Source organism: Ambystoma mexicanum, chromosome 13 (genome assembly GCF_040938575.1).
Source record: "Ambystoma mexicanum isolate Mex_15411 chromosome 13, UKY_AmexF1_1, whole genome shotgun sequence".
NCBI lineage: Eukaryota > Metazoa > Chordata > Amphibia > Caudata > Ambystomatidae > Ambystoma > Ambystoma mexicanum.
Genome location: NC_090938.1, coordinates 480,218,883 through 480,243,671, shown reverse-complemented (window position 1 = coordinate 480,243,671; position 24,789 = coordinate 480,218,883). Strand labels below are relative to the sequence as shown.

General features: G+C 46.3%; 1 protein-coding gene across 1 annotated transcript in view; it reads left to right on the top strand.

Moving 5' to 3' along the window:
• The window catches only part of DCAF7 (DDB1 and CUL4 associated factor 7), a 320,235-nt gene that overhangs the window by 236,504 nt on the left and 58,942 nt on the right, over positions 1-24,789 (top strand). The window contains exon 6 of the mRNA XM_069634125.1: positions 16,526-16,643. Within this exon, the coding sequence (XP_069490226.1) occupies positions 16,526-16,643 (118 nt within the window). The remainder of the gene's footprint in view (positions 1-16,525; positions 16,644-24,789) is intronic.

The following is a 24,789-nucleotide window of genomic DNA, read 5'->3' as shown; positions in this document are numbered from 1 at the left end:
GGTTCTTCATGAAACTCGCATGGGATGCATGATTGAGACTAAAGAAAACCCACAAGAACTTTGAAGTTTTTTAGTAAAAGGCTCCCTGAGGTACGAGCACAACCGGAATCCACGGACGACTGAGGCGCGGCCGCCAGATCCATGTGGAGGAGCCCGGCACTGAGCAGACGTGAGCGGCGCTGGAGGAAGAGCCGCAGATCCAAATAGCAAGGAGGGGAGCCGCGGGCGCTCCGAACCCCGTTGAGCGCCTGCGGACCCTCCCGTGGATGCGTTCGCGACTGCGGGAGGGGAGATCTCCAGGCCGAAGCCGCTCCGGTGAAGGGGAAGGTAAGGCAGCACCTCTCGACCCCCCCCACCCCCCTCTTGCCGGCACACACACCTGCCTCCGCTGTGTAGCAGGCGACCTGCGTGGCAACCCGAGGCAGCGGAGTGGACATAATCCTATGCTCATTAACACCGGGGACATACACTTAAACGCAGCTGGTGCGGGCCGCGGCCCCCTCGTTCCATAGGCGGCCTCCGGGCTGGGGAGTTGGCATCCCCTGGTCGCCTTGTTCGGGCCCACTGGACACAGATATATTCAGCATCACCGTCACCTATTAAATTTCACCCTTCCCCCTCGCCTTATGGACTGGAGGGAGCGACGCGGGTGAACAGTGGAGCTCCCCGGCAGCGATCGGGGCCACGGTTAAATCCTTCACCCATACACTACGTAATGTGGGGGAACTGGGGAACTGCCGCCCCACCACGTTGCCCCCTCCCTCTCCCAGCTGGGAAAGGGGGTACGGCACAACGGGAGCTGGTCCGGTTGGGGCTGAGGGGATAGCGGACGGGGGAGGGCGGGACCTCTCCCCTACCTCGGGATTACTGGGGCCAGAACCGCAGGGAGGAATACCAGCGGCCCACAATTAACCGAGACCACAGGCTGCCTCCTGAACAGCTGCATTAACAAAACGAGACGGTGATCCCCACAGCCACTTATCATTTCTCTGCCACATCCCAATACACTAGTCTCGATTTTCATATTTGTGACAACAGCGCAGGATACAATTCAACTTGATTAAAAAAAAAGACAGGAGCGTCAAGTGCTGAGTCCCACGACGACCCGGATATCCTACCAACAGGCCAGCCGGAAAGGGGCTTCTTCTTAGCAATCGTCACAGAGACCCCATTTGGTCAATCCGATGCCCAAGAACTTCGGCCACAAAAAAAGCAGAGGTACCATGGACAAATTTACGACCACAATGCAGAAAGACAGGGCTCCCGAAGCTGAGGAGGAAATGTCCACGCAGGCAACAAACTCCTCCAGCCACAACGATGGACCCCCAGGCGGTCTTCGTGGCCATGCAGCAGGGATTTGCAGCACTCGCAAACTAGATGGGATCACAGCAAGTGTGGCCACCATAAAGGCACAACTCGACAAGACTACCTCACGCATGACTGAGGCGGAAACAAGGATATCGGGAACAGAAGACTCCCTGGAAACACTGAAAAACATGGTCTCTACTATGGCCATAGAGCTAGGAACTGTGAAATCCAAATGTGAAGACTTTGAAGCGAGATCTCGCAGGAACAATATACGCATTATTGGGGTCCCGGAGGATGCAATCAAAGGACCGATGGAGAAAGCGGTCGAAGACCTCTTGCACACACTACAAGGCGACCCAGGCTGGTCCACGATGTTCCTGGTGGAAAGGGCACACAGATCACTGGCTCCAAAACCAGGGGCATACCCAAGACCGATTATTGCGCGCATATTGAACTATAGGGACATCGATCTGATCTTTTTTCTCCAGAGAGAAACGGGAGCTAAAATGGGAGGCTAATACCATACACATTTACCCAGACTTTACGCTGGCTGTCCAACAGGAAAGAAAGCTCTTTACGGGGGGTCAAGAAGATGCTTCGTGGTCGGCAAGTGCAGTACGCAATGCTCTACCCTGCTAGACTTAAAATCCAACATCAGAATAAGTCATATTTCTTCACATTACCTGAGGAGGCGGCAAACCTCATAGAAACACATATCCCTACGAACAACGGACAATCCTAGAAGTTGGCTATTGAGTAAGTTGTGGGCCACACCATTCTCAACACGCTATTGACACGAGATGGACGTGAAAGGCTTCCTGCAGAACCCCACGTCTGGGAGCAACAGGATGCAATCCTTTAAGTGCTTAGAAGCCAGTAACCCTAGACATCACAACGAGTGAGAGGAACGAGACCGAACCGGATAGGTCACCTGGACCCAACATCGGCACGTGCGCTGGAAATGCTGAAGCACCCCCTGTAGCTGGAGCTTAAGACATCGATGGGAGGGGAGGGATGGACATTTAATTGCACAGTTGAAGTTTGGGGAACTGTGAGGGTGGGAAGAGGGGGGGATAGGGATGCTATTGAGGGTTTGTTATGCACTGGGGGTTGAAAAAAGAAAAAGCACACCGGTGGTTAACACAAAGACACTAAAGCTTACAATAGTAGGAAATCTATTCACAATCATATGCAAACACCACAAAGACAATGGGTAAAAAGGGAAGGGACAATATCAATTTGTTGAGCTGGAATGTGAGGGGCCTTGGCTCCAGGATAAAGAAAAGGAAGATTATGGCATACCTCAACAGGCAATCTGCTAAGATTATCTTCCTACAAGAAACGCATATGGGACAATCCGAATACCTGATACCCAACTGGGGGGCCTTTCAATATTTCACAACATACTCCAGACGAGCTAGAGGTGTTGCAATATTGCTACATAAAATGTTAACATTTCAATTTATAAAAGCTGACTGTGATCCTGAAGGGAGATATGCATTGCTTCATGGTAATCTCCACGACAAAGAAATTGTCTTCCTTAATATATATATGGCCCAAATATAGATCAACCAGATTTTTACTCTTTGATCTTTTGAGAAATTAGCAAGCTTTCCAACGGCTCATGTGATCTGCGGGGGGGGGGTTTCAACACTATCCTGGATGTTCAACTAGATCGCACATCGACTCAAACCAGAACATTAACAAAAGCAGCACAGGCTATACTTACACATATGTCAGACCTAAATCTGAGGGATGGCTGGAGGACATTTCATCCGGGCATGAGAGAATACACATACTACCCCTCAGTCCACGACATGTATTCCAGAATCTATCTATGGCTGATAGCAACAGGCATAATGGCATGGGTTGTAGACTCCCACATTCACCCTAGAACATACTCAGACCACTCCCCGATACAATTAACGCTAAGAATCCCCGACAGGCCAAACGACCGTCCACCATGGAGATTTAAGCCGGCAGCAGTAAAAGACCTGATTTACAAAAACTCAATAGAACAATACATACAAGAATATTTTGATATAAACGAAAATTCGGTCTCAACCCAGGCTATATTATGGCAGGCCTTTAAAGTATGTGATGTGTCAGAGGTCACTCGATATCCACAGAAGGAGGAATCTTGAAAGATATTAGGGGTAGACTGAACAGACTAGAGACCCCTACAATCCCAGTATGCGCTCGCATCATCACCCCAGCTCTGCTCGGAAATCAAGACCAAGCTCGAGGAATACATGGAAGCAGCAGATCAGGAGGTCAGATACTTTGATAGACCTGCTGCGGCGCGGAGATACGGGGAGGGGTAGCGCCCCGGGAGGTTACTGGCTAGAAATGTCCGTGGAGAACGGGGCCCTGCGATCATACCTTTCATACACACAGCGGATGATGGGGTGACCACTGACCAGGTGAAAGTAAAAGATACATTTTATGCATTCTACAAAGACTTATATTCCCCACAGTGCACTGTCACAGATCCCGAAATAGAACACTATCTCTCCCGAGTACCCACAACTCTCATAGCAGAAGCCACTCGAGAAACGTTGGAGGAACCCATCACTGAAGCTGAGATTATCGAAGCAATAAAAGCACTCCCCAACGGGAAAGCTCCGGGCATGGATGGGTTGGGTGCTGAGTTCTATAAAGCATTTAGTCATCTACTAGCGCCTACACTATATGCAATGTGGAAGGAGGCGATAAAAAAAGGGGAGCTTCCAGAAACCACGAGAGGCAATAATCACTCTACTTAAGTCAGGGAAACCCCCCCAAGGAATGCGGATCATATCGACTGTTATCCTTAATAAACACAGATGCCAAAATCTTAGCGAAGATCCTGGCTCTTAGACTCACACCGTTGATGCCATATATGGTTCACGAGGATCAAGCAGGGTTTATAATGGGCAGGTCCACAGCAACCAATATAAGAAGATGCCACCAAATCATTACAACAATATCTCCCGAAACCCAAGGAGTAGCGGTCTCCCTAGACATGCGGAAGGCATTCGACAGTCTCCTGGCCATTTCTATTTCTCTTCGGGGTGTTGCACAATTATGGGTTCGGCCCACAATTTATAAAATTGATCAAAATGCTATATACACAACCCCAAGCGAGGATTAGAGTCAATGGAGCGTTTACAGACGTATTAGAACTGTTGGGAGGCACGAGGCAAGGCTGCCCGCTGTCTCCGCTCCTCTTTGCCTTGGTCATAGAACCACTTGTGGACAATCTTAGATCAGGCTACAGCACATTCGGGATCCGGATTGAGGGTAAATTACAAATTATAATGCTGTATGCAGACGACATCCTACTATATCTAAAACATCCTGAGCACACACTCGGGAGGATCCTGGCAGAGGTGGAAAAGTTCGGCGAATACTCAGGCTTGTGCCTCAACCCCAATAAATCGGAGATATTCCCATTGACCGACAACACAGTCCAGCCCCAAAACCTGCATGGCCTCATAGGGAGTCCGGTACACATTATTTATCTAGGAGCCCACATAGCTAGGACTGCTCAGTTGTCCCGTTCCTTGAATTACAGTACTCTGACTGAAGCACTGTGCATCAAAATGAAACGATGGAGCGCCCTACCTATATCAGTGATGGGGAGGATAGCGCTGATTAAAATAATTATTCCCAAACTTTTCTACCTGTTTAGTATGGTACCAGTGTGGCCGGGCCGTGGTGTGTTTTCCAAAATCAACAGTGCCTGCATAGCGTTCGTGTGGGGAGGACATCCCAGACTAAGCTGGAGGATCCTGTCTGACACGTATCCAAAAGGTGGGCTGATGGCACCTGACATGGAATTATACTACCTCGTGGCGCAGGCTCACTACGCTGCGGGTTTGGCTGCATCCTTCATCAACCCAGGCCCCCCACTGTAACGGAACGCGAAGCGATGCTAGCATTACAAAGGCTGACTAGACCCACTCCCAAGCACTACAACACGATAAACCCAACTAGGGCTACGATCACAGCATGGTCCAAAATCGCTGACATTTTCGTGGCAAATAGGCATGCTTGGGTGGTATAACTTATCAGGGGCGACCCACATACCCCATTATCTATGGAGTGTGAAGTGGCAATGCATTGGCATTGGCGAGAGGTGTCACACAATGGGGACAGCTATTCTCGGACAAAAACTTTATACCCTGGGAAGACATCAAAAACATAGTGGGAAACACGAATACATATAAGCAACAATATGACCGAGTGGCAGTCGTTGCACACCATATATTCCCATCATTCCCCGAATGAACCTGAAGTCAATCTGGCTTTGGGCTACATATACACAGGGGGGGGACTCAGAAAATAACCTCTGCTCTATATAAAATCATAATACAGACACGACCAATGGTGGTCCATGCAGCCAAGGGCAGGTGGGAACAATATTTGGGACAACCGATAGAGGATAAAGAATGGTCCCAGATATGCTCGCTAACCACGCAAATATCATGCAATTCAAGATTTAAGTTGATTCACTATAAAATAACACATAGGACACATTATTCCCCGGCAAAGCTCAAGAAAATATACCCCAACATGCCCGGCAACTGTCCTAGATGCCAAAGTGAAAATGCTAACATATTTCATATGTTGTGGGACTGTACAGAACTGAAACAATACTGGGCAGAGGTCTGCGGAGCATTGGATATGATGGCTGATCAACCAGTAGAATGGTCTCCGCGAATTTGCATGCTGGGGGCGGTGGGTAAAATGAACTCAATGTGGCGTAGATTGTTAAATTTGAGTTTACTGATAGCCAAAAGGGCCATATTGATGAGATAGAAGAACGCCCAACCACCGACCAAAGAAGACTGGAACAAAGATATGTGGGCTAACGATAATGAGGAACTGTATATTGACTCAGTGCAGCCCCCTCCAAACCCAGGAATGTATGGGCAAGGTATAAACAGTACTTGACAGAATTAATAGAACAGGAATGCCCACCCACTGAAGAAACCCAATTGGTGCAAGTTGTATGATTACCAAAGAGTATTACAAATTTACGTGCATAACCTGTGTGCAAATTTAAATAAAGTTGTTAAAAAAAAAAACTTGGCTGTGTGTGCTGACATGGCAGACGTTAGTTTATACATCGCCACCGCAGCCGTCTTTCCGTTTGTTTTGCTCTTGCCACATGTGATCTCGATCACGTGGATATCAACGCTAACAATGAAACTTGTCTTAATCAGAATGTTTCAAGTGCGTTGAGAAACTGTTTGCTGTGCTGGACCACTAAGCCAGCTGAACACCAAACAGCACTCCTCGATGCACTCGTACGATTGCGTGCGCGTGCCTGATTATATGCTCATGCAAACAGGGGGCATGACTTACTCTGTATTCTATAGGAAATAATGGGCAAACAATAGAATTACTACGTGTTCTTATGGCCCAAGTACAGTTTTAACACAAGTGAGGTCTGTTTTTGCTGCATACCGCTTCCAATTGTATTCCTGTGATAATCCGTCTCAAGGGGTCACGTAGCAGTAAAGTAGCCGGTAGCCAAACAGCACTCCTCAGTGCACTTGTACAATGCCTTGTCTTCCCCAATAAGGATACAATTCTTCGTAGCAAATGACAATGTATTGTTTAGAATAAAAAGATGTCCTCCATAGCCAAAAGAAAATGCATTTATTTAATTTTGTGAGGGCTGCCACTCTCACACTTGAGTCTGTTCGCAGACTTAGGCTTGAATGTGTATTCTATTCAAAGCAATAGACATTCATATTCCAGTGTTACCTAGCCTGAGCCAGCGCTGCTCCTGCACAGACTCTGACAGAATTTACCATATAAGGTTTGCATTCATGTCTACCTTTTCATGCTAGAAGGGCTTGTCTCTGTGACTGCCCGCCAATAAACAGGTTTGCCCAGTGGAGAGCAGCTTCTGCTATTTGTTTTGTATCTCCAGCACATGTTGCAAACTAAGGACTGGTGCAAGTGCACTGCGTTTACTGGAATGCCCAGAGTAATCTTTGGGTGCATCCTGTGCCCCCAAATTGTACATCTGGTAACTTCCACCAACCAGTCAGATATTTTACACACAGTATTCACACTAGACAAAAGCAGGGTTCATGGTGTACCTTCCTGAGAGGCCAAGGATCTCTGCTTCACATTGCTACAGATGTGCATCCCTTCTAAGACCTCCTATTTAGTTTAGTTTATTCATTTATTTGGTGTGCGCCGGACCAGGGGTATCAGGGCGCAAACAGAACAGATAATGCAAAGCTTAGTTGACAGGTTACATGGTTATGCAAAGAATATGGGAACAGTAATTACATTATCATACATAATATAGGCAAAGCAAGGTACAGAAGATATAACCTGTTCAAATATTAGTAAATATTCATAAAATATACAGTGGTAGTGCCAGACTGTGGTACCGGCTGGAGGGTGTGTAAGATTAGTCCGTTAGCTGTCGTTCGACTTGAGCCAGTCAATGTAGCGGAGTCTGAACTTTGGATAGGATTGATCTTCCCTGATATGGTGTGGTAGGGATTTCCATAGTTGGGCAGCTTTGACCTGGAAGCTGTTACCACCAACCTTGGATAGCCTAAATGTTGGAATAATGATGCAGGTGGTATTGGTGAGTCTTGTGGGTCTAGTGGAAGTTCTTCTTTGAACTCTGTGAGGTAACTGGGGGCAGCATTGTTCAGTGCCTTATGTGTCAAGGAGGCATATTTTTTTTTTTTTTTTTTTTTACCATACATTTTTATTAATATTTTCAATAAAAGCATCAGACAGTCAAGGAAATCAAAAGGAACTACCCTCCTCCCTCCCGAACTACCCCCCCCTCCAGATCCAAATGGTCCTCTATTATCATACCATTGATATATGAAATGCACACAGTTCTTTCCCCTATAAAGTCTTTCGGCCAGAGTGAATCTATGACTCGAGATCGAAAACCGAATTCCTCTTAGATTAGCAGTGAATAAATGCCCCAAATCTTCACAGGTCAGATTCGTTCTGAGGGCTAATAATACCCAGTAGTTCCATAGCTTTGGGACACCAGGCCCGTCGGGCCCCCGCTTTTAGGTAAGTTAGCAAGTTGACCCAGTCCGACGTGAAACGCATGTGTTGGCCCTGAATAGAATAAGTGAGCCGCTCAACAGCCACCAGAGACCACAGCTTAGCGACCCATTTGTGTTCCTGAGGGGGAACCCTCGACTTCCACCTCCGGGCAAGTACCAGCACCGCCGCCATTACCATTATTACGTAGAGTTTGCGGTCCACTCTCGTGGAAGGAGTTGTAAGCAAGCCGTTCAGGCCTAGTAAGGCCAGGCCTCTGTTTTGGCTCGGCTGAATTCCCAGCACCTGGGCGACGGCATGTTGGACCTGTATCCAGAGTGAGTCAATTTTGGGACATTCCCACCAAACATGGGCCCAGGAACCCTCCGAGCCGCATTCCATCCAACACAGCCTCGAGACATTGGGATACACTTTATTTAACCTGGTTGGGGTTTAGTGCCACCTCGTCATCAGCTTCAACTATATCTCCCGGATTTGAATCGATCTGGCGAGTTTCGGGATCTGGGACCACAGTTTTACCCATTCCTGATCCTCAGTAGCCACCCCCACATCCTGCTCCCATTGGATCATGTACTTCCTCAATTGCAGCGTTTCCTGGCCTTTAATCAGTTTATAGATGGACGATACCACCCCCCTATCCCCAGAGTCAGTATCTAAGTATTTTTCGAATCCGGTAAGGGAACGCGAACTCGCCTGCTTAAGTGCCCGCTGGGAGATGAGAATATCTTTGCTTTTCCCCTATGCCAAAATCCTTCTTGCACTGCTCAAATTGTTTCACCTCCCCCCCTCCAACATATCTCGTACCATCCGACAGCCACCTTGAAACCAAGGAAGAAAAGTCAGCAGGTTGGTGAGTGCCAGAGTGAATTGTGGGTTTCCGTGTAAGGGCGTGTACGGGGAAGGGAAGGTAGTGATGCATGCTCTACTAATGGCTTGATCCCATTCCTCTCCTGGCTTTGAAGTTTTATCACTGCAGTACATTCGGGAAGGCCTATCCTGCTTCGGGACCCACAGAACTCCCTCCAAGTCCTTCCCCCACCACGCTTCAATCATCTGCCTCCACACTTTCCCCCTATCGTTTCTCTGCCAGTCCCTAATGACTCCAATCTGAGCCGCAAGAAAATAAACCTTAAAGTCCAGCTCTCCCACCCCATCCCGCCCCTGCCGTCTAAAGCTTTCATGAGGGCAGCCGCTGGTCTCGCGCGCTTTAGATTCCAAACGAACCTACCGGTTATTCTTTGTAGGGACTTGAAGGACGATGGGATTCGCACAGGGAGTGCTGTGAAGTGATAAAGGAGCAGGGGCAGAAGTGTCATTTTTAGGGCATTGATTCTCCCCAACCAAGAAATTTCCAGGGGTCCCCAATCCACCAATTTCGATTTCACCTTCTGAAGGAGTGGAGGGAAGTTCGCTTTGTTAAGGTCGCCCATGGACCTTGCCAGGGAAAGTCCCAGATACTTTAATGAGAAGTCAACCCACCTGTACTTATAAGCCTTACTGAGGTCCTGGACCTCACTTGGTGACAGAGTGAGGGGGAGCGCTTCAGACTTGTGGGCGTTGATTTTGAGGCCTGCAACTTGGCCGAACCTGTAACTCCCTAGCCACCGCCAACAGGGAGGTGATCGGCTTGGTCAGGTCAAATATCATGTTATCTGCAAAAGCCGCTATGTTATGAACCTCTCCCCCAAATGGGAGCCCCTCTATATCCTCGGACGCCCTTACTGTCCCCAGGAATGGCTCTAAGTGAAGGGCGTAGAGGAGTGGTGACATCGGGCATCCTTGCTTGGTGCCCCTTCCCACCCTAACTGGGGCTGATATTTGGCCATTTATTGCTAGTCGGATAACTGGGTTACGGTAGTTGGCCCTTACCCTTGCGATGAAACCCGGACCGAACCCCATTTTGGCCATAGCCGCAAACAAGAAACCCCGCTCAACCCGGTCAAATGCCTTCTTGGCGTCAATTGCCAAAAGAAGGGCCGGGACGTTTTTTCTGAGCCTTTTTGATCAGGTGGGCCAATCTTCTAACATTATCTGAAGTTTGCCTCCCTTTAATAAATCCAGACTGGTCACTATGTATTAGTTTGGGGAGAACCGTTTCCAGATGGTTGGCCAAGACCTTGGTTTGAATTTTAGCATCCACGTTTATCAAAACTATTGGGCGGTAGGAAGCACAGTCGGTCGGGTTTTTACCCTTCTTATGTATTAAGATGACTTTGGCTTCATTCATCGAGTTGGGGAGAACGCCTGTTGACCCTATGCAGTTGAAGAGTTTGGTGAGGATAGGAATCAAAACTTCTTTATGCGTCTTATAAAATTCAGATACAAACCCATCTGGGCCCGGGGCTTAACTGGACGGTAAGCTATTGATCGCCCTCCTAACCTCGTCCATTGTGATCTTCAGGTCGAGCTCAGCCCTCTCCTCCTGAGAAATCCTATGGCACCTCGCCCGAGAAAGATAGGACTCCTGTTGCGCAGTTGTAGGGTCTCCTGATCTGTAAAGATCAGAATAAAATTTGCAAAATTCCCCTTCAATGTCCGAATTGTTAGTAAGGAGGACCCCTGTATGCTCCTTTATTTTCAAGATTGTCTTGTCTCCAGCCTCCTTCCTAAGCTTCCTGGCCAGCAATCGGTCAGCTTTATTGCCTCTAATGTAGAATCTTTGTCGCATAGCTAGGAGGTTCCGCTCTGCCGCTCTTGTCTGCATAAGGTTTAACTGACCTCTCAATGCCCTATATTCCCTTTTAGTGGCCGCTGACATCCTCCCACCCATACGAGACATGATCTCCTTAAGTGTGGCTTCCAATTTTTGCTCCTCCAATCTCAGCTCCCGTTCCCTTCTGGCCTTGGTTGCTACGATCCTTCCCCTTACAGTGGCTTTGAGGGCATCCCACCAATTTTGGGAGTTTGTGTCGTCCCAGTTATTATGGTTATTGAAGTCTATAATTCCCTCCTCTATCCCTTTGACCAGGACTGGACCCTTAAACAGCGAGATTGGGTATCTCCACTTACAAATGCCTGGGGGCCCCCTTGGCCTGGATATGGAGAGGGTAAGTGGTGGTGTGGTCTCCAGGGCAATTGCCCCTACTTCCAGAGCTATGGCTCTACCCAACAACGGCTTCGAAATCCAGGCATAGTCTATTCGTGAATGTGACCTATGGGCATGTGAGTAGAATGTGTATCCCAGAGCATCGCCATACAGTTCTCGCCAGGCATCTACCAAGGCCAGATCTTCCATTTTCTTCACTAGGTCCCCTGAAGGTCCTCTCTGTCCCCCATGAGGCGGAAGTCCTGTCTTTGGCGGGGTCCCATGCTAAATTAATTAGTCTCCTAGCAAGAGGATATTTGTCTTCGCAAATTTCCCTAGGCGGGTTACTATATTTTGTATATAGGGGTCTTGGGCTTGATTTGGTGCATATAGAGTTGCTACCGTGATGACCTCCCCCTTTCCCTGAAGTATCACCGCTAGGTATCTGCCTTGGTTATCCTTCTGCATATTCCCGAATGTCAGATCCAACCCATCCCTCAAGGCTATTAGGACTCCCCCTTTCTTGCTGGTTTGTGTAGCCTGTACCACCCGCGAAATCTTATCCTATGGGTGTCCCTAGTGTGCACATGGGTCTCCTGCATAGCCACAACATGAGGATGTTCCAGCCCAAGGAACTTCTCCACCTTCTTCCTCTTAACCGGGGAATTGAGGCCCTTCACATTTAATGAAAGCACTTTAAGTACCCTGGCTTTAGCCATATGGAAAGATGTTGTGATGCCTGATTGTCCACGTTATGCCCCCTGATCCCCTCGCCGAGCCTTCCTGTGTGTGTGCTGTCCACTCGCAGACCACTACGAGACCCCTCCCGACCAAGACCTTGGAGCTCTCCCCCCCATCCCCCCCCCCGTCTAGGCGAATCCGACTAGCACCAAGAACCCCTCGCGACATTACGAGAGCCGGACTCAATAACAGACCTAGAACTCCCCACTCTGGATTTGCAGGAACTCCCCTTCCCATTCCGAGATGTGGTGACCCTCCCTCCTCCCCAATGCATCCCGCAGATGTGTAGGCGATCGCCTTTAATGTTTTAATACGCACGTTAAACTTCCATCTGTGTGTGCCCTCCCCAGGGTTGGTACAGAGTTGGTACAGAGATTATGAATGTGCAACTTGTTTTCCTTGTGACCCCCCTCTCCCCAGGATGTTCTGGAATCTGGGCCTGGGCTAGAGAACTGAGCTGGAGTTGCTTACGCTCCCTCCTTGATTTCTTTGGGCCCACTTTCCGACCATTCCCAAGGCTTCCGTGATACTGCCCTCCTGGTTGGGGAGGCTCTTGGCAAAGGTGGGTCGTCCTCGAGGCCTAATAGAGCTAGTCCTTGAGCGCAGGTCGTAATTCTTTGTTGCTTCCCCTGCCACTGAAAGCTAAGAGCAAATTGGTGGAGCCACCTGTAGCACACTTGCTTCTCTCTGAGATGTGCCAGGATCGGGGCCATGTGCCGTCTCCTATTCAGGGTAGTTTGAGATAGATCCTGATAGAGCTGGATTTGTGAATCGTTGTGGGTTATCTGTCCCGCCTTCCTGGCAGCATGTAGGATGCTGTTTTTCTGGGTATTACAATTGAACGCCACCAGTACATCCCCTGGTCGCGCTCCCGTCTCCTGGCACCTCTGACCCACTCGGTGGACCCTGTCAAACTTACTATCATCGATTTGGTCAACTTTCATGAGGACTCCGAATATTGATTTCATTGTTGCGGCCAGGTCATGATCTAGGACTGCTTCTGGCAGGGATTTAACCCGTATGTTGGACCTTCTGGACCTGTTCTCCAAGTCCTCTGCACGCAATTCGAGGTTGAGTTGCTGCCGCCAGGGTCTCCAAGAGGGAGTCCGCCTTCCATGAGTCTTCTGCCAATTCCTTTTGGGCCCTCTCATTCATGTCCACCCTCTCTTCGATTTTGTTGAGGTCTCTTTTTATGTCTTGTAGGCCCTCTGCCAGATCCTCCCTTAGCGCATCCATCTGCTTCTGTGATTTTTTTTTTTCCACGATTTCCCCAAGCAGGGACCCGAGTAGGGCTTGAGTAACCGGCAGGTCCTGTGGTTCCCGAGTGGAGGCCGAGGCGGCCGGGAAGGACCCGTCTTTGGGCTCCTGAAGTCTCTGCTCACCGAGCTCCCTGGCCCAGATCTGGGCCAGCAAACCCTCCTGAAGCTTTTTTTTTCGCCATCCTGGCTGAGGCGGGGGTGTCTTTGGATTTACTTCTTGACATGCTGCCTAGGTTAGGGGTCTTCCGGGTGGGTGGGACACTCTGCTGCTTTTCTGAGTGGAGTTTGTCGTCAGTCACAACCGGGCCCGACCCCCTGGAAAGCCCGGGTGGCCAAGTCCGTCGTACCGGTCAACCACGAGAAATCTGTTTGGGGGCCAGCCTGTTTCTCCTGATGCTGCTGCCCTGTCAGGATCCCGTTCTTGCCCCTTGAGCTCCTGGGGGACAAGACTTCTAGAAAATGATGATGGGAGTTGGGGGTGGGTCCCGGTCTCCAAGGCCCCCGTCGGATCACAACTCCTCTGGGGGGGGCACCCCCACCGAATAATCAATCTTCAGGGCCCCACAGACCCAACTGTCTCAACCCCGATGGGGGGGAAAGGGCACACAGGGGGGGGGCTCTCTTCACTATGACTCGGCCCCCCGCAACCCCCTCCGCTTACTTGGTTGGTCAGCCCGAAGAGCGCAGACCCGGGGCCCGACCCCCACCTCCGGCGGTGAGATGCATGCACCCTTCCCAGGCCGTTCCACAGGCCAGCTTCGCCCGGCGCTACACCCAAAGCGCTGCGGGCACCCCTCTACTGCGTGTCCTCTTTATTGGCATGTCTGCACCAGGCCGATGGCGCTCTCTCCCCGGTGTCAACCGGCCGGGCCTCCTCTCCGGGTCCGGCGCCCGGGGTCTCAGGCCCCCTCTCCCACACTCACAGGGGGCGCCGTCCTCCTCCCAGGATCTGCGCCTCGGGTCTGGCTCCCACGCTGTCTCGGTGCCTGGGGTGTCCGAGATCAACGATCCCCCGGGGGGTGGCGCGGTGTCGCCACTTCCCCCTCGGCCGCGTCCTTCCCCTCGCCCCGCACCCGCCTCTTCCCGCGTGGCCGGCCGGCCCCGGGATTCGCCTTTCTGCTTCTGGATGAGGTGGCCGCAGCTGAGCTATTGCGGCAGCCACCGCAGACTTATTGCCGATCTTCTTGAAGATTGTGGTCCAGCCGGAGCTTAGTCGCCGCTTCTACGTGCTGCTGAGTTAAAGCTGTGCGGGAGCTCCGGGCAGCGCGACCTCACAGATCCGCTGCCATCTTGGAATCTCAAGGAGGCTGTTTTTAAGTGGATCTTGTTAAGAGAGGAGAGCCAGTTGTTTTGGCGCCTTATTACTGAGATCTGTTCTCTATCCGCAAAGAACTTGAATCCCCTATCGTCACCCCCGAAATCTGCACCAAGGATAAAACGTGGTGTTCTGACATACAACAGGCCCTTGTGAATAAAGTTACCACCCTTCAAAATAAAATCTCACAAAAAAAACAATCCCTTAACCACCTACCCAACCACACCGCTCCCAAGGTCCTCTCAAAGGATACCTCGGCTAACTTGACCCCCCCGTTTCTATTTCACCAAAATCTCTATCAATGAGGCTGAGAAAGTAATTCTTTCACTTAAGCCCTCCAACTTTCAGGGAGACATCTGCCCTGCTCAGTTTATAAAAGATGCTGCAAGACATCTTGCCCCTTTCATTACTAAATTGATTAATGCATCATTTGCATCTGGCACCCTCCCATCCAATCTCAAACAATCATGGGTGCTCCCACTACTAAAAAAATAAACGTTAGATCCGCTCATACCCACCAACTATCGTCCCATCACAACGTTACCCTTTCTGCTCAAAATCCTCGATAAAGTGGCTTCTCTCCAGATCCAAACATTTCTGGAATCTCAAACTCCTAGGAGCACGTCAGTCAGGCTTCTGACCCCAACACGGAACAGAGACTGCCCTTATTGACTTGAAGGCCACAGGTCAATGAGCTGAGACACAAAGGGAAAACGGCCCTCCTCCTACTACTAGACCTCTCAGCTGCATTCGACCTGGTGGATCACAAGGTCCTATGCAGACATTTAGACACGGCTGCCAACCTTTCAAAAGAGGCAATAATATGGATTGAATCCTTCCTGAGTGACAGGCGGTTTTTGCGCCCTCTGCGACAGCGGACCCTATTCCTATCACGTGCGGTGCCCCTCAGAGATCCTGTGTCTCCCCCACTCTGTACACCATATTTACCAAGCCCTTCTTCGATGATCTGGATCTTCTTGGTATCACCTACTATAACTATGCAGAGGATACCCAGATTCTCTTCCCACTTTCCGGGGATTATGAAGAGGGTTTGGCCTTGGTGATCAGGGTGTATCTCATCATCCAGGCATGGATGGCTACTCATGGTCTATGCCTGAATGATGAAAAAAACAGAAGTCATCATACTGGGCACACATGCCAACATAAATAAAACTAGGACAAGATTACGCATCATTCACTATTGATGGTAATTGCATAAGGATAGCTAAGGAGGTAAAAACCCTTGGGTTCTAACTCGACTCCACCCTGTCCCTAACTAAACAAGTTAACGCCTTAGCCTCCGCCACAGCCTAACATGAAAGCTGATTAGAACAGGCAAACCCTTTCTTTCGGATGATAATTGCATTGTCCTAGCTAGAGCCTTGATTTTATCTAGGCTCGACTATTGCAATGCATTATACATTGGTGCCAACAAATCGATCAACCAAAAAATCCAGATCCTTCAAAACAATGCCCTTATAGCGGCACTAGGCGTGTCTAAAAGGTCTCATTTCTTTAGTACTAGAGTTGGCACTTGAGATGCGTTGTTTGTAGGAGTTGCGTTTGGGTCTTCATGGAAATAGTCTAACCACCCAGGCAGGAAAAAGGAAGTAATTACAATAGCCCCTGGGTGGAGGTGCAGACTGCACTTTCTCCCTTCAATTACAAGTTAACTACTATTCCTGCACATATGTACTTTGCCGTTCCCACCTTGTTGTAGCTACCACCATGAAAGTTATTCAAGATATTTTTTTTATGCTCATTTGAACTCGGTTTAATTTTCCCTCTAACAGTCACAAATGTATTGACTACTCTCATTTTTCTTTTTCTGAGGTGGTAATTTTGGATGTTCGAGTTCCGTGCACTCCAGTTGCAAGATTAAACAACCACAGAGCGTGTGTCAATGGGATTGCTTGGGCTCCGCATTCTTCTTGTCACATCTGTACAGCAGGTAAGTACCGAGTTGGAACAGCTCCTTCATTACCCATCCATAAATGTATTTTTACTGTTGTATTCTTGCATGTGTGGCTAGGCATGGGGTAGTAGTAGCTGCCACGTGGTCCTCTTTGGGACATCTTCTCTGTTCCAGGAGTGTGGTAGTGCCCTTTCCAACATCTGTTCAATGACTTCGACATGGTAATGACGTGGATACCTTGGGGAAATTGGGGTTCCGCACCCATCTTTTTAAACTTTTCTGAACCGCCAAATCACTGTGGCTCGCCACATTCAAACTGGTCTATTTCCCGGGCTCCGGTCTAATTTCTGGAAACTTTGCCGATATCCTCAGAGCTCTCCGCCTCCTGTGGTGTTGTGACAGCAATGTTCACTCTTTCCTGGGGTCTGTGCCTGACCCTAACCATCGCTGAAGCCTCAAACCCACAGCCTCTGAGCCTCCCACGGCAATTTCTATAGTCCATTTAGTTGTTCCCACAGATTACCTGTCCTATGACATCTGGTGTTGCAAGTTGGATCTCTAAGTACCCAATTGCAATTTACTTGCATTGGCTGTAAAGCCCTGAAGATATAGCTACCTTACTGGGCCAAAGGCTGTGTAGCATGGGACGGGAGCCAGGTTAGTTCTTCTAGGGCCTCAGGACTGGTAATCTACCTCGTCCATAGCTGACAGAACCGTTTGAACAGTTCTACATTTACTTTTGCCAAGAACCTGGTTAATAGGATCACCTGCATGTAATAGCCTGAACTATAACAAAGCTAGGGATGGACTTCTAGAGTTGCTCCAGTTAATCTTCTAGCCTATTTGAGGCTTGTGCAACTGAAAACCTGTCTCCTCCCGAGTCTAGCCATGCCCACTGTATATTGCCAATTCTCTGTTGTAATATAATTTTATTGGTAACACCAAAATGGATTACTTGATTCTGCTATATGCATATTTGATAGTAACTTTACTTATCAATAGTGTGTTGATTTTACTGACTGTGTCTAACAAATAGTATGATTGTACTTACCGTGAGGAACTCTGTTCCTTGTCAGACTTTGCTCTTGTCAGCTCTACTTCACACTAAGCCTGTCCCTCCCGAGTCAAAGCCTGACTGCTCAGCAATGTTGCCATTGAGTTAGGCTAGAGCTGAAGTCTAGACTGGTTGCTCCCTTAAGGGGACGTCTCACAGCTCTGAACATAAGTAGAGTTCAGAAAATTCTTCTTTCACATGCAGGCGGACCCATAAGGGGGCATCTCCAATTAATCAGTAACTGTTCCGTTCCAATATCTTCCCACAGTATGCCAGTAAGGTAAATGATAACCCATTACACCGACCGGTGCATTACCACAGAGAAGTGGGTGTTGGGGACTCAGCATAGGATGTTACATAGAGTTCCTATATAAACCCTATTGCCTACTGTGATGACTGTATGTGCAGTTTATGGTCCTTGCAGAATATTCTAACTGCTTTCAGATTGATTAGAAAGGCAGCCATCGCCCAACTCCAGTTTGTAAGGGGAGCCAGGCTTCCCTTTAGTATGGTTGGCTATGTTGATGGCTCTAGTTTGCATTTGCATGCTCTACAGGATCTCATTACCAAATAAATCTTTTGATTCCTTTATCACTGTAGTCACCAGATCTTGCACATGTAACAAAAACAAGGTCAAACTGGAACACTTACCTCGTCTACTTCCATCGGTAGAGACACTCCTAGCAAAAAGCCAATAAATGAAGTGCTTGAAGGGAGGAACTCAACATCTATTTAATGTATTTTAATATTCCCGCTGAGACTAATCCTGCATATATGACGCCTGAAAAGGTATTTCTGGAGAAGTTTCGAATGACAATGCCTCAGGAGGTGATCCCTCTACTAGTGAAGGAAGTCTACATGGCTGCGCAGGACACACATAATGTTTATTTTCATATTCACGTGCATAAAAAAGTGGTTCTTGTAGCATCAGTTCAAAGTGACTCTTTTTTTGGAACAACTTAAGCTCCAAGAGTGTTCAACAAAGTGTTATCGGTATTAACAGCACTCTGCTGCAACAGGCAGTATGGGTGCTAAAGTTAGCAATAGTAATTATAAATGTGTGCCCATGCCTAGCCGACAGGCTTGTAATTGGAAATGTCATTCAGCTGAAATAGCACACAACTGCAATGTGCAACTCCTTTGCACTTTGGGGATCACGATCCAGGTAAATGAAATCCAGCCAGTTGCTTCAAAATAAAGTTTTAGGGGTCATGCTGAAGGTCTGGCCTTTCCTTCCCCAGTAAGGGTACAGTTATTCGTAGCAACTGTTCCCTTTTACCATACATCAGTGTGTGACGGTGAGGGCTGCAATGGAGCAACTTGAGATGATGCCCTTAAGAATCCACTCTGTACCAAATGCACAACCGTGCATGCAGAAATGTCGTAGCTCGCAGTGATCAAAGAGGTTGCGACTGGGAGGGTTTAGTGGTTAGAACACCAAAGGGCATGAAGTCACCAAAAATTGTGGAACACAAAGCACCTCACAAGGACTACATTTGCAGTCTGCAGCCCACATGTGACGCTAGCATGTGCATCTCGCAGGATGGCAGGCTCAACTGGAGTCCATTATAGTACAGGGCAAGCGGTCAAACTAGTAGCAGACAGTGCCCATCATTGTGTTGGAGATCATGACAGTAGCTCTTGTACTTTAGAGTTTCAACAAAATTGTCAGGGAAACATGTACTGGTCAGGACTGACCACAACACAGCATTGTTTTAAATCACGAAATAGATTAACATTTTCCTATAAGAAAATGATATGAGCTGGGTCCTAGGAATACATGAGTATGAATGTAGTGAGCACATTGATTGGGACATTTCAAATTCTGGAACGTGTGTAATGATTTGCACTAGTAGGTAATTGTGATATAGGCAGTGAATTAATTTTATATATATGGTTTGGGTAGTGAAAATATGAATATGGAGATGAATATGAATGTAATAACTGTATTGCTTGGGGAACTTTTTAAATGCATAACCCAATATAATGAAATGTAATGGGCCATCTGTAAATAATTGACATGAAACATTGGTTATTTGATATGCAAGATCTGTGTTTTAAAATTGTTTTTATTATGGTTGTGGAAGGTATTCTCTGAAACTATATCACAATAAATAAATTACAAACATAATTAACACATTCCTATGCACGTTGCTAATTTGGCACTGGGGTCTTGATCATAAAATAACTAGTGGGGGAAACACATGCCAGCGATTGATCGCCTAGTGGATGACAACAGTTGCTACAAACAAGAAGGCAACAAGTGAGGTTAAACTCCAAGACAACTGTGAAAGATGTGCAAACATTGGGAACACCAGATGTAAATCTTAGTAGCAAGTGAGAGTGCAAAATACTCTTTGGCTCCAGGTGCTCATAACATGGGTCACTGTGCACTGTTTTATAGCTTGTTTGGTTAAGGATATCTTTGTATGATTTTCCACCAACACTATATATACACAGTTTACATAAGAGGCAGGCTTGTGTGTACAGCTGGTCTGGTCGGCGACTCGTAATTCAACTATTGGAGTGATGGTGTTTGTTAGTCTTTGAAAAGTGTAAATAAACCACGGGATGGGGATAGGTGATCCCTAATTCCACAAGTCCTATTCCAGTACGGTCGCAGGTCACTGGATTGACGGTAAGCCAAGAGAACCCGTCATAAACAGTAATGCAAAACTAGAAATAAGATCCAGGAATTTGCGCCCAATTAGGTGAATGTGTGTTTATTACTTTATTGCCCCTTGTTTGATAACACGTGTTTCTGCCCTTCTGGGCCTTTTTCAAATCAGGGCTATCACGTTTTCTATTTGTCCACATAAATCTAATAATGGATATTTTTACAAAACAATGGACAAAAAACATATTCATGTTCACAAAGTAACGAACCCAGTGCCAGGCATACATAAATCAATAAATGACAATAATTTAAAGCGAATTACAAAATTGCACATAAATATTTATCCATATCCATGAGCAAACCAATAAGTAATGGTGCACAAGAGACAGAAAAATAGGGGTTGGCATTGGGAAGGATTGCATGGGGTGTGTCAGAAAAGAAAACCAAGCAATAGAAGGTTCCAAACATACGGAGAAAGGACGGACAGACAAACAAGCAAAGCATGAGAGAAAGAAAAACAGGAATTTCCCATTAGTCACAGTTCTACAAATCGCATGTTATAGGTTGCCACTATGTCGTAATGGTTAAATAACTTACCCTCACCCGGAGTCATTTGATAACTCGTGTCTTGGTTGGAATGCGCTTATCTGGGTATAATCCCTTCAAAATGAATCTAGCGCCATATTGATTAAAAGACGTACCATTACTCCCAGTGCCATGATTCTCTGTATTGAAGTAGTCATTACACGCAAAGTACTTAAAGATTTCTAGTCCATATTAGTTTAAAAGTTACGTCTAAACCTAAAGCATTTTATCATACAGGGTGCAAGAATAGAGAAATGGAAAATTAGCCACGCATAGACATTACATTATTGTGTGCCGATCATAATTATTTTGCTTTTTCATTTTAAAAGAATCCTCGTATTTATGCCTTATGTAGCGAAAAGGCTTTCCCTAAGCGTATAAGAATATAATACAAAATACAGAGCCATGCTCAGAACTTAATTAGTAGTGTGCCGGTCATACGCATTGGCTTGTTACTGCTACGTGAATGGCTGCACCCAATACCTCATCTGCAAGCTCAGAAGCGGATTCTGAACCAGATACTGCGGATGTTGAAATTGCACAAGATAAAGGCTGTATGAACCAGATCAAATGGTACAAGAAGGGAAATAGAAACCTAACTCAGAAAACAGTCCGTTTTCAATTACCACCAACAGAGAACACACCCACCCCCAGGAGGAGGAGGGGGGATGCAAGCAGCGGAGGACAAGACAACACTGTAGGAAACAAAAGGCAGACAAGGGCCAGTTTGAAGGAAATCAACAAGAACAAATAAGTAAGGACTTGGTATTGAATCTTTCTAAAAGACCTATCACAGAGAATGAAAGAAAACTTTAGAATAAAGGATTATCATTCGCACCGTCGAAAAGCTTACAGGACATTGAGATACATATTGATCTTTTCAAATTCATACGTAAACTTAGACTTAAGAAGTTTTTCGCTACTAAAGCACCCGGGGAGTCTCAAGTTAGAGGTACCCACGCCTACTAGTGAGTTAACTATATAAGACATAGAAGATACTTTTGTTCTACGATCCTTGACTGAAGATGAGGATTTTGATATCCGTAATCTATTATATGAACTTCGGATTAAACCGGATCTCCTGACCACCAATCGACTAAAAACCAAATCCAAATTCATTCCCCAACTACCACCCGACAATATCATTGACACTTTCTACAGAGCAGTTACGAAAGATCTATATAATCTCCCTCAGTGTAAGAATCAAGACACAGGACGGCTCCCCTATGAACAACAATCTCACCAAAGGGGAAAGAAAAGCTCTTAAGACCTTGTCTGAGGACACTTTGATAGTTATTAAAGAGGCAGATAAAGGAGGTAATAATGGACAGAGAAGACTATTTACTCATTGCTTCAAATCATCTACTAACACCTGGAGGTTACAGACAACTTAATTTTGCAGCACGTCAAACAATTCTTAATCAAATCAATACTCACTTGGCATAAAAAGGGCCTCGTTACGGATGAAGAAAGATCACATTTCCTGACCAAGAAACCAAAAACACCAACCATGTACTTTTTGCCAAAGATCCATAAACATTACCAATACATACCAGAGGGTCGCCCAATCTTGAGTGGCATTGGTTGGGTGTCGGAAGACTTATCAGAATACCTGGATGGCATACTAAAACCAAGAGCAAGCCTAGTAAAATCTACAGGACTCTTCCAGTCTTATTCGCATACTTCAAACATTTGTCTGGCAAGACTCTTTCATACTGGCTACCTTGGATGTCAAGGCATTATATATGTCAATTCAACATAAATGGGCATGCCTTTAGGAATGACTCTGCTTCATATTATGTACAAATTGATATGCTCAAAGAAATGTTGCAAATAACTTTGGAATCTAACCTGTTTACTTTTAACCCCTGCATATACCAACAACTCAAAGGAGTGGCAATGGGGACTAAATATGCCCATGCACTAGCCAACATTTTCATGGGGATGCTGGAAGAATACAGAGTGTACCAAGACCCAGCATTTAATGACTGAGTCAAACTATGGTTAAGGTACATAGATGACATTTTTCTAATTTGAGAAGGACTTAAACTTTATTTCATGAGTTCACCGATAGACTGAATAAGAACCAATTTGACATCTAATTCACTGGAGAACATAATGCCAAGCAAATTAACTTTTTGGATCTTACTATTCATGTACAGGATGACCATTTGGAAACATGGACTTTTCGGAAGCCAACCGAAGTTATTTCCATCTTACATGCCAATAGTTGTCATCAGCGCACAATATAAAATATCCCTCTAGGAGAATACATTTGTGCAAGGCGCAGCTGTAAAGATGATCAGAAATTCCAACAAGAGTGTAACTTCTTGAGGAACCGCTTCAAAAAGAGAGGGTACCCTAATAAGTGTTTGCAAAAGGCCTTTGAGAAAACAAAATCTTCAACAGGAGGATACTCTAATCCTAAAAACTAGAACAGAGGGGAAAACCACTGAAACTAATGCGTAAAACCCAGTTTAACAAGGATCACCAAATAATCAGAAGAACCTTACAAAAGCATTGACACTTCCTCCAATTGGATGAAAATTTGTGTAAATTTGTTGATAGCTTTCTTGAAAACAATAGACGATTGTCTAACACTCTGAAATCAATTATTTGTCCATCATTGTTACCAGATCCAGAAGAGGAGAAACGGGTCACCTGGCTTACGAAAAATGAACCAGGTTTCAGAAAATGTAGTTATTGTACGATGTGTAAATTTGCGGGTGACAAGACAAAAGAACTTGAGGGGCCCAACGGAAAACTGTTTAAAATCAAACACATGATTAACTGTTGAACAAAGTATGTAGTTTATTATTTGCACCTGTAAAAAATTGTACATAGGCAACACCAAAAGGGAGTTAAGAACTAGGATTCGTGAACATCTGACTAAAATCGGAAGCCAGGATGTGACCCTACCATTATCCACACATTGGCAAAAGAAACACCAGATGGATGATAAAACAGCAATTAAATTTGTTGACATACAGCATGTTACACTGAACAAAAGAGGTGGAGACAGAGTGAAAGCCCTACGTCAAGCGGAGGCTAGACTGATTTGTTTCTATAACACAACTGTGTTAGGCCTGAACCTTGATACTGAAATGGCGGCGTTGCTGTAGGGCTTATATGCATGTTGCAACATATATTTATTTCAACCTTTGATGATATTCTGATGTACTGTATCACTTTGGTATGCGCAAGGTGTCACTCACATGTATTCAAGAATTGGTAGTAACATAATATGGGTATGGCAGCAATGTCGCAATCTTAATGAGAATTCAGTTTCACTAGAGGATAGCAATATTTCATTTTTCCAGCTACAATGTGTAATTTCCAATTGCTCACACTATTATTGTATATGTAATTCCATTCGAGGGTACTAATATTCTGTTTTCTCCACAACATTGAGTAATATCCAGTCTAACTTGGAAAAAAAACGCTGTTCTGATAATTTTGCAGATATTAAGGTATGACTGGTGTTAATATGCCTTTAAAAACTGTTTATATACTGGAGTGGCCATGACGATCAGCCCAATAGTTAACATCCGAGCACCAAATAAGTGTTTTTTTAATACATCACATTTCCTCCATGTAACATGCATAAATGCATGTTCACTTAATTTAACACTTGACAATATCTGATAATTGTAAAGAGTAGGAAGCTGCCTGCTAGCAACCAAAAGCAACGGCGGACGGCGATGCGTCGTCTTGGGAACATCAAAACAAATAGTCCCAAAATGGTGCCGGCCATTCAGGTAGCAGTAACAAGCCAACACGTATGACCGGCACGCCACTAAGTAAGTTCTGAGCACGGCTCAGTATTTTGTATTATATTCTTGTACGCTTAGGGAAAGCCATTTTTGCTACATAAGGCATAAATACGAGGATTCTTTTAAAATGAAAAAGCAAAATAATTACGATCG